Here is an 11332-nt window from a genome sequence, read left to right on the forward strand (position 1 = left end):
CTACTCCTGCCCTTTCAATAGGCCCATGCATAATGGAAAGATCTCCCCAAGGCATCTGTATCTAATGCTTTCTTAGAGTTTTAAATAATCATCAAAGACAGAGGAGACGCGGAGAGGAAAGAGGAGGGGTGCAGAAAGAAGAGGGTCTGACGAAACAGGAAGTGGTTGCGGACCGTGGCGCTCCTTTGTCCCTTTACTGGCATGAGGCGTGTTTTGGTTTGTTGATGTGAGAGGTTGTACTCGAAAGAGAAAGAGAAAATGCATTGATCTTAATGGAAAAATGAATATTTATGAGCCAGAGTGGAGAGTAAAAAGCGTCAGGATTTCGTGCAGATCCACGTATCGTTACATCAGATGAAGAGGACATTTCTAACGTCTGATAATCTGAGCTGAACCTCTCATTAAATTCATCATCCTCAGCAGCAGTGGGACTCACCCTTGAGGCGACAGCTTGTCCAGCCATCCCACTTTGAGCACCTGGCGTTTGGGCGCTCCGTAGAAGCAGGCGTAGGGGGAAATGTCGGGCAAGGCATTCCTGGTGACCTCTGCAGACTCCTGGTAGAGGTCACACTCCACCATGATCAAGGAGTCGTCCTTGGGGCGAGGAGCAGCACCATCGAAACATTGGTCCGAAATGGCTCGGGGCAAAATGCCGGCACACTCGTCCACTGTTGAATACTCGTCTTTGAAAGGGTCCGGCTCTGTCGCTGCCGGTGGACAGACGTTTTCCTTTGACTCCTTCTGCTTAGGTGGCTTTTTTCTGTGTGAACAAACATGACACGTAATGTGCTGGGTACTGGAATAAAGAACAGTGTTTCTCTGGAGCTTAAATTCCTTTAACAAGTGCAGTTTGGCTCCAGTTGCACCTGTAACCACCAGTGACGTCACAGTGAACCAACCACAGGTTATACAAAAAGATGGATTACATTACATTACATTTCATTTAGCTGACGCTTTTATCCATTCAACCCCGAGGGTTCAAACCAAGAACAACAAGAATCAAGAAAGTACAAGTTCTTTTAAAAATAAAGCAAAACTACAAAATGCTATAAGTAAGTGCCATTTAAGTGCTACTTACTTTTTTTTTTTTTTTTTTTTTATTCAAGGTATAGTCTGAAGAGGTGTGTTTTTGAGTTTTTAGTGGATGACACGAAAGTGCCTGAAAAGTGAAGCCAAAAGGTCTCATTGACCATTTATGATGAACATGTTTATGTCCAATATTTTTTGAATATATGAATATGTATATTACATGTTAAATCATTTGTATTTCTTCCAAATCTACAATTGAAGACTCAATAGTCAATATAGGCAATGATAATTCTAATAATAATAATAATAATAATGTAATTATTCCCCATAAATTCACCCTTAGTTTTTCTCTAAATCTTTCTTTGAATGCACCTTCAGAATTGCATCATTTAGTGCATATACCCCTTTTTAAGATGTGACCACGTATTTGAATATGAAACTGTGAACTCTAACATGAAACTACAGGACCATATACAGAAGGGTTGTTTCTCAGGAAATATGAAGTGACACATCCGGGGCATGAGGCAGCAGTATTACATCAGAACAACCATACCTCAGTTTCCTCTGCTTCATCTTCTCCTTAAAGCCCTGCTGCAACCCTTCTTTAGCGGCTTGGCCCTGCAGAGCACAGAGGAGATTAGCATCAGATGAATCCATCTCTCGGTCAGACACCGTTATCTTGTTGCCGCACTAAGCTACGTTAACTTTTTGTGGCTAGGCGACATTTTCTATTAACCTCGGGGGTCAAACTGAAAACAAGCACAGTTTCCAGTCTGCTGTGCGACCACGGTGACAATTCTAACACCGAAGGGGAAGTGTGGTGTGCGGGCTGCGACACCTCAGATGATGCTGAAGATCTGACAAACGTCTGTTCCTCTCTGTTCACTGTCCACGAGTGTGTGTGTTTGTGTGTGTGTGTGTGTGTGTGCTCTCTTACCTCAGCGCTCTCGGGGTTGTTGTACAGGAATGTCTCTCCATAGGGAGCGATGGGCGTCGAGGACTTTGGAATGGAAGCTAAAAAGGACAAAGGGACAACACAGCGGTGGTTTTGTCATTGGGAATAGAAACTTGCAGAACACAGTGTGAAGGCCTGTAGACGCCTCCGGGCATTTTCACACCTGAAAGTACAAACCAAGGACTATGTCTTTGTTGCATTTGCATTTGATTGGTTAGTTTCAAATTGCAATTCAGGGCACTGTAGATATCCTGTTGTTATCACCTATATGGGCTGAGTCTACCTATACTTGCCACTCATTGGTTAGTAGATGGGCTTGTGCCGAACAGTGCATCAAGAAAAAAAATATAGTCCATCCACAAAATGACTTTAATTTCATTGCCACTGTAATATGATTATTATTATTTTTTTTATATTCTTTATTTTTTTTGACAGATGTTTAAAAAACTTACATCAGCCCAAGGGCAATTTTCTTTCTTCTGCTGTCAACCTTTTTCAAAATTGGGTAACTTTGTACATTTTGGGAGAGGTACAGTGCATACATGTAGACAATAATCACAGATCAGTAGAGAAAAAAATGAATAAAAACAAGCCGAATAAAAAACGACATGTTAGAGGGTGATTTGAGCGACAATGGGATAGGGGACGGTGAGGCTCGCTAAACCAAGGCAACATTACAGGGTCATTCATTCAATACTTCCACAAAGTCTAGCCTTAGGGGTTTTACATATCTCACCCATTTGCTCCATAATTGGATGAACACAGTGTAATATGATTATTTTATTACCAGCAAAACCTTTGTGGATCAACCCTCAGATTGTCAGAGGCACAAGGCACTTCTGCTTTTTTTTTTTTCATTTATATTGTTTAATGCTGTGTCAACTTCCGCAACAGCTCATGAAGTCAAAACAAATGAGTAAAAATAGTTTTACGCTGCAATTGAACCGAACAGTCATTGTTCATTGGAGCTGGACCGACTCCGACTAACTTTTGGGCCCTTGCTCCGCCTTTCACACCTGTTATTTACATTATATGTCACCAGACTTAAAGTAGGATCCACCATTGTCAGTCACAAACAGTATAGAGTCCTATACCGCGGCTATTTCTCTGCCCTGGCTCCTGCAGGGAGAGTGGACAGTGCAAGGCGAGGAAGCCACTCCGACCAGACACCATTAGTCTGGAGACCCGGGGGCCGCCCTGCGTGGGAGGCTGCCTGTCTCTGTGAAAAATGACACCGGCCTCTCCTGAGGACTCTGAGGGTCAGGAGACACCGCCAAGGGGCTGGACATGCACACACAAACACCGGCGTGCAGACGGGCGAGGGCGTACAAAGATCGAAACACCCTCAGACACGACGCTGCCTCGGGAGAGAAAACCGCAGGCATGAAAAAGGATGGACCGGGAAATAAGCAGAGTCACATTCCAGCCCTTACAGATGTGGATGCAGTGCTTTCTAAAGCTTTATGGACACGCACTTCCAAAACAATACAGGCCGATACAGGATGTCACAAAAGGTCGTGCGCTGGGCTCGGTGTACTTTATGAAGGTCTGTTTATTTGATGATAGAATCCCCGGCAACACAGTGGACAGGCTCTGCGGGCGGACGGCAACCATCGATCATCATCTATCAGCCGACCCTCAGGCCACTCGGGGTTTTTCCTCCCAAGGCCACTGGACCCCGGCTGCACTCAATTCCTGTCTGATTCCTCTCTGCTCTTTCCCTCGCTGGCTCCAGCTTCGCCTCCTGCCTTTGTTTCTCTCAGTCGAACACGCTGCTTCTTTATCTGCTCGCTCCGGAGTCTCTGTCTGGGAGAAGCGACCCAGATGCAGCCATCGGTGAGGAGTCAGTGAGGAGATTGATCGAGGAGGGACCGAGGAGATTGATTTGTTTCTGAATGAAGCCCCTCTGCTTTGAAGCCGGGGAGTTACAGATCGGTTTGTTAGAACCATCTGTCCGTGTCACTGCATGGCAAGCAGGGCAGATACACAAAACTGCCACCGACTATATCCACATTAATCAACTAAAAATGTGTCACTTCAGTCACCAATTCCCAGAATTAAAGCATAAAGGGGCATTTATTTTGCAGTTTTTTCTACATAATAATAATGAGGATTATAATGTTAATGATAATGACATTTGTTCATGTTGTTTAGTTTCTTTAAGTTTACAGAACTACAATACTGCAAAATATACTGTACCTGATTTGACCTGATCTGCATTTTAGTTTTTTTTAATTATTATTTGAAAGCATCACTTTGCTTTGGCCTTGGAATAATATTCAATAGATGATGTAGTTGGAGGACAACAACCCTCTGCTTTCAGTTGTCATGATGGGATTCTTCATAAGAGGAGAGACACAAAAGGGGTTCGAGCGGTCGTCCTCTAACCAGAAGGTCGGCGGTTCGATCCCAGTCTTCCACCATTCCGAATGCCGACGTGTCCTTGGGCAAGTTACTGAACCCCAAAGTGCCGCACATGGACTAATGTTTGCATGAATGGACAACAAACCCTTGATAAATCAATCACAGTGGTTTTGCTGATATAATATTTCCATCAACCCCCTGGGCTGTTGTGTTTGAGTCCTTCCCATTTTATAAAATGTCCATCACGAAAAGGGAGAGCAGGGTTTTAGTTGAAGTCCTCCACATCTACCTACTATTGAATATTCTTCCAAGGCTGCTGTGTTGTGAGGCCGCTGAAGAAACACAACAGGAAGTGTTTTCTCAATGAGATTCTTCTCCTGAAAGAGTTGTATTTAATGCAATGGGGTCAATTAAAATTCCGCCGGCCCTCCCTCCCTCCCGTGAGTTTTCATCGACTACCACAATCCCTCTGTGAGATTACGACGTTACATTACAACTTCGGGATCTCATCTCGGAGTAAAACTCTTCAAATATGCTCGGATGAAATGACAAGTCAAACAACGCCTCGCTGCGAGAGGAGGATTCATCGTGCCAGCCGAGCTCCCCGTGTCCCAGCTCTGGGACCGCCTCGCCTCCCTCTCTCCCTCCGTCTCTCAGCCTGCTTTGCAACCATCTCCTCTTCTTCCCTCCCAAACCACTTCACTGTCTCGGCTCTTTCTCTCTCTCTCTCTCTATCTTGTCTCTCGCTACCCGTCTTGTTCCTCACACACAGAGAGAGTTGGCAAAACAAGTTCTACCGAGAGACCGCTGCAGAGAAGCAACACGGAACAAAGAGCGCAGACTAGGCCTCTGCAATCTGTTGATACACGGAGCCAGAGTCAATCGCACAATGGGGTCAAGTGGTTTTCCCAAAAAGAGTGACATGTTGTCATCGAGAGGCATCACAGCAGCAGCTCACGTACTGGCTCCTCAGATGAGACAGGAGGGTCGACTGGGCCCGGTAAATACAGCCCGGGGGAGGCAAAATTCAAATATGTATTTGTACTGGTTGTACTACAAGCGGGTGTGTTGTCAGCAAAGTTGAACAACTTCTGAAAAAACTTCACGCGCCAGGGTCTTGCCAAGGGAGGAGATGTGAGAGAGCTTATTTCCCGCGAGGCGAGCACTTGAAACCGGGGCGACGCCGTTCCCCGCGACACCGCCGCCGCCGCTGAGCTCCCCCGCCCCCCCACTCCACCCCACCCACGCGCTCCCCCTCATCTCTCCCCCTTGCCGTCTTTCATCCGAGCAAACAACAGCACCACCGACTCTACCGGCGAATGAAATATTCATGGCGGGGATGAAGGCGGATGCGGCTGAAAGACTGCGTGTACCTTTCTGTGTGCCGTTTGCACCTGTGGGACCTTGGGAGCCGGTGACGTGTTCGGGGCTGGTTGTTTGCACCGGTGCTGTGCTCCTGAGGAGGAAGAGGAAATCAATGGTTCAGAACCGGCAATACATGCACATAAGGAAAAAACAGGTAAAGCCACAGACTTGGTAGAGACATTTAGAACAGAGATGTGAAACTCAGAGAGTCAGTTTCACAGTTCAATCGTCCAAAAACGTATAGTTTGAAGATAATATGGAATGGAGAACTGAAAATTGAGAGACCTGGGGTTCTCAATCGGTGACAATGTGAATGTGAAGCGATAACATAATGTTTTAAATCCATTCACACGACGGCACCATCCAAGTGGATCTCCTTCAGGGGCTTTCTATTTAACCGTTCTATTCCAACTTGTTTGATAAGTTTTGGGAAACTGCTCATAAACTCTCTTAAAGTCAAACTTTGAGCTTAACAAATAGTTTTGACATTCTGGGAAACAGACTTATTCCCTCTCTTTCAGGGAGTTGGGTAAAAACGTAAAGTAACTAAACTAGCAGTAGGTAAAAAGCAGGCAAAGCTAAAATAATGGATATAGGGGGAAACAGCAAATGAGGTCTTTCTCAATCTGTGATCAAACTTCTCTGTACAGTAAAGTTACATCCTATAACAGACTGATCAAATGTATGTGTTATTGTGAAGCACCAAAATCTGCAGACTCCGGATGATAAGTGTTTGATTGCTACAAACATTAGCCGCTAATAGTAACACCCAGGCAAGTGTTATCATGTCTATAGGATTAAATTATGTAAATTCAAGTCAGGCTGCAATATCTTTGCTCACCCTGCTTTTTCAAAAAGTATGATTTGCTTCCTACACTGCTTCTTCTTCTTCTGGTTTAACAGCAGTTCAGACACCATGTGGTACATTACTGCCACCTACGGTATACAGTAAGACAATATAATGTGTTCTGGCTTTCTCCAGGTTTTTTCCACTAATGATCACTGGGTCAGATACAGTGGGATCAATGTTTTTATCCAACTCTCTCATCTAAGAAATATCTAAGAAACTCAAAAGCCTTTTCTGCAAACATGTCCGAAAACATTTCTCCTACAGATAATTAATAAGCAAATAAATTTACTTGTCCTGAAGTGGCAGGATGGTCTGAATGGGGATCTTGGGAACAGGCCGGTGCCTCAGCTTGTAGGAGCGAGTCGGCCGCGGACCTGCACGATTCTTAAAACTGGGCTGCGCCTCATAGATGGAGTTCTCCACCATTTCCCCCTGAAACCCCCCCTGGTCTACAGTCGTCGCTGGGTGGGGGTTTCCATCAGGAGGGTCCTCGGGGTGAACCTCCCAGTCTGAGGGCATTCCTGAAAAGCAGAGGGACTCGCTGCTGCTGCTGGAAGAGGAGGAGGACACTGAAGGGGGGATGAGAGCAGGTGCAGATTTGGATGTTTTGATGTTTTGGGGGTCACGTGGGGCAGGTTGAGGTACAGGGAGGTTCCTGTCTCCAGTTTCTATTCCCAGTCCTGCTCCTGGAGGTAAAGTCTGACTCGCCGGCATCTCATACTGCCACTTGTCCTTTGGCTGATTGTGCTGACACGAAGTCCCCCTCTTCTTGTCCTTTGAGAAGATATGTCTCGGATGAGGCACTGGCTTCCTCCTGCGCCTCCCGTTCTGTACACCTTCCTCCTCCTCTTCTTCTTCATCTTCATCCCATCCACCAGTAAGAGCGTTCACCCCTAGCGCTTCCAAACTGCGGAGGATGCGCCTGCGATGTCCCGTTGGAAGGACTTCAAGCTCCAGGAGGCGCTCGTCTGTGAGGTCCTCACAGTCTTCCAGACACTGGTATCCTGCCTCTTGGAAGCAGGGGATATACTGGGATAGACGAAGGGTGGATAGCCACTCCACTATCTCCTGGCTGGGATCCGGAGGCTCCGACATGGCGCTCTGTTTTCAGATCTGCCACATCAGGCCGACCTTTAGAAGACGTAGCGGTCCAACCTAAAACCAGAAAGACACAAAACCAGATAAAAGTAAGTGATGGTTGAAGGATTAATGCTGTGATCTTGTGAAGCTGCACGCACCATCAAACAGAATGTAATCTTTTACTTGAGATCTAAGTTCATGACTCCACTCTTGTACCAGAGACAGGATTATTAACCTTTGAAACATCCATTAACTCAAACAGGAATAATTTAAAATATCTGAGAGGCTTTAGTGATATGTATTTTTTTTTTTTTCCTACAAGCCAAAATTATCCAAAGTGGATATTGATTTTGTCTTAGAGGAAAGTTCTACAGTTGTAATTGAAAGGCTTGGATTTTAGCTTGAGATATCCCATCGATGGCGTGAATCATCTGCAGCCGTGGATCTGTGTGACCTCATTAACAGGACGCTTTGACATTTTTGGGGGAAATTGACTTTTTCACTGTCTTACCACGAGTGAGATGAGAAGATTGATATGAGAGTGTCACATCTGTCTGTTAAATCTGAAGGTCGAGCCATGAAGACAAGACGCCTAGCTTAGCATAAAAGGATGACAACAGGGAGATTGAGCTAGCCTGGTCCTGAATAAAGTTGAAGTGAACGCAAACTCAGGTCTAAAATAACAACAACAAATCTGAAAGTCTGCGAAAAATGTGGTTCTCGATTTACCGAGTTGTTGACGTCACCCTGTGAATCAATAAACATAATTTACCCTTCTAATGTGAAATGTTTACACTTTTGACACTTGTTAACTGTCTCTCAGAAGAGTTTGTCCATCTCTCCCCACTACTGACATTTTTCTGATTAATTTGTTGCACGTATTAAATTATTCATGTCATCGGAAACTTCTTCTTTTTGCAGAAATTGGAAACAGGTGTCAGGTTGTTGTTTTAACACTCTAAATATATGAATACAACATCTTTTGTTTAGAGTGTTTTTTCAAGATGCATCTACTGTCCATTCTGCATAGAGTGAGCACACACACACACACGCACACACACACACACACCAACAGAACCTAAACATGCAACATTCTTGGATGCAACCACATGCAACACCTAGGAGGAAACGGAGAGCCACCACCAACACATGGCTTCACAGTTTCAGTTACCATATCTACACGAGCTCCGACAAGAAAGCTAAAGAAAGGTTAGACCACAACACCTTTCAGCAGCAGGGTTTAAAAATGTCGGCTGTTTATTGCAGCTCAGGAGCAAAAGCTAATTACTTTTGTGGAAAGTCTACTTGTTAATCTCTCCACATCATCTTTTTTTTCTTTGTCAAACTCTAACTATCTCCTCTTCCATCTTGCAATCTTGCTCTCACACACACAGGCTGGAAACTCACAGGACGATACAACACCGTCCAAACCATCTTCTCACGGCCACTTCTCTTTTAGGTGCAGCGGCCATAAAGCGGTGTTACTTCTGCTTTTGGGGAAATAAGCTTGGTTAATGTTGTATGTGTGTGTGTGTGTGTGTGTGTGTGTGTGTGTGTGTGTGTGTGTGTGTGTTTGAGTGTTTTACTGCTGTAACGAACACGGGCAGGAACTGTCCCTTTGAACCATTTTCAAATATGATATCATTGAAAAGATGGATTATCTCCTCTCATTTGATGTTTTTTGTACTCAGCATATTGTCATCTTGTGAGCACAGACCACACCTTTGTGTTATTAGCTCCCTGCTCAACTCACAACAATAAGCAGTGCTGAAAACAAGGGGCCTGGGCTGCTCGGTCTATCAGAGCCGCCCAGCTGTGTGTAGCAGTGTTAACATGCAGGGACCCGTGTTGGCTAGCAGCCAGCACAGACACACGCCAAAGCTCTCTCTGGCGCATTTGACCCCGGCCCTGCTCCACATCTCTGCCTTTCAGCGCATCGACGCCCACTCACGCAGCTGCACGCCATCACACAAACCTCACACTTTTTACTGAAGCGCTATTTAAGGCCTGGAAATAGAAGTTGTGTGATCCACGGCCGCTGCCCACTGGTGTCACGGCCCAGAGAGCGTGGGGATCGATAGAGCAAGAAGAAAAACAATGTCATTTATCGGGAGGAGAACATGTGAAGTTGTGTGTTTGTGTGTGTGTATAGGCATTGAGATACAACTGCATTCTACGGTGGTCCCGAAGTGCAAAACACAACAGCAATGAAAAACACAGCACCAATGAAAACGACACAACGGCAAATCACAAAACATGACAGCAAATAAGAAAACACAACGGCAAGTAGAGAAACAAAACTGAAAATAGGAAAACACAAAAACAAGTCAGAAAACATAATAGAGAATAGGAAAAGACGACAATAAAGAAAAACACAACATCAACTAAGAAAACAACTTCAAATAAGAACAGATGATGACAAATAACAAAACACAAAGACAAATATTTGTTGCTGTCTTTTGTGTTTTGGTGTTGTGTTTCGCACTTCAGGGCCACCATACCACAAACACACACAAACCACTGACAAACAATAACAGCAATTTGTTAACACAAGCTATTGTTTACTACACAACACCAGCTGCCAGCACAGGAGACGTGTGTGCCTGCGTGACCTCCACTTCTACACAGTGCCTCTCTCTCTCTCTCTTTCTCTCCACTTCACCTCAGGTATGCTTAGACAAGAGTGAGTCACACACAGCAAGCACGCCCGTGCATGCACACACACTCAACACACACAAACCCACACGTACACTTACCTCTTCAGTGCCAAAGTCCAATGTGGATCCTTCCTGGTTTGAGAGAAGGAAAGAAAAACCTGTGATGTCCACGTTTTGCAGTTGAACTGTAGCGGGATAGTGTTGTGTGCGGTGTTGAGTTGTGTGTCACTGTGTGTGTGTGTTTTCATCAGTGGCTCCCCACGTGTGAAATGTGCTCATCTTGTGTGTTCACACTTACAGGAAAGGGCTGTTACACCACTGTGGATGTATTGCAACAGGAGAGCCATTATTAAAACATGGCTGCATGGCTTCACTTTCTATTTTACGCTTATTCTAAGGAACCTAAACTACGTATAAGTGACACCACCCCCGGCACCGATATAGAAACTACACACACACACTCTGGCATCGCTTATATGAGCCTAGTAAGTCGAGTTAAGATACACCTGAGGCTGGATGTGCAGCACTCACCTGCAGGAGGAATCCTCAGGTATCATCCACGCACCTTGACACGCGTCCTCTCGGTCATGTTGTGCAGCTCTGGCGTTTCTGTTGAGCGTCACAGCTTCTCACACACACACTCACACTCAGGTCACACACACACACACACACACGTCTGTTTCCGTTCCCTGGGTTCGGGCACGCCCACTTTCAAAGCTTTTTACGCACCATGGCACAAGCGCAGCCCCGCGCCTCCACTTCCATTACCGAGCACTGCAGGGTGTTAAACAGACTTTAATGCCTCTGCTGGACTTGTTTTTTCAGATTCTTCTTTGTGAACCTGTTTACACAATTAAAAAAGCAAACTGTGCGTGTAAACAGCAAAGTGGAGGGAGCACAGGGGCGTGCGTGTCCCAGCTTGATCCAGAGGCCCCAGGCTGCACATCAGGCTCACAGGAGAGGAATGCAAGCAGCCTGATACCTGAGTCACACCACGAAGAATAGAAGAAGAAGAAGATGATGAAGAACACA

The 11332-nt window shown here is 45.3% G+C and overlaps 1 protein-coding gene across 1 annotated transcript in view; it reads right to left on the bottom strand.

Moving 5' to 3' along the window:
* Positions 1 to 7658, bottom strand: part of arap2 (ArfGAP with RhoGAP domain, ankyrin repeat and PH domain 2) — a 115211-nt gene extending 107553 nt beyond the window's left edge. The window contains exons 1-5 of the mRNA XM_061066277.1: positions 6853 to 7658; positions 5722 to 5804; positions 1967 to 2043; positions 1583 to 1647; positions 437 to 760 (exon numbers count right to left, since the gene is read on the bottom strand). Of these exons, the coding sequence (XP_060922260.1) occupies positions 437 to 760; positions 1583 to 1647; positions 1967 to 2043; positions 5722 to 5804; positions 6853 to 7658 (1355 nt within the window). The remainder of the gene's footprint in view (positions 1 to 436; positions 761 to 1582; positions 1648 to 1966; positions 2044 to 5721; positions 5805 to 6852) is intronic.
* Positions 7659 to 11332: the final 3674 nt, after the last annotated feature.

Source organism: Limanda limanda, chromosome 22 (genome assembly GCF_963576545.1).
Source record: "Limanda limanda chromosome 22, fLimLim1.1, whole genome shotgun sequence".
Classification (NCBI taxonomy): Eukaryota; Metazoa; Chordata; class Actinopteri; order Pleuronectiformes; family Pleuronectidae; genus Limanda; species Limanda limanda.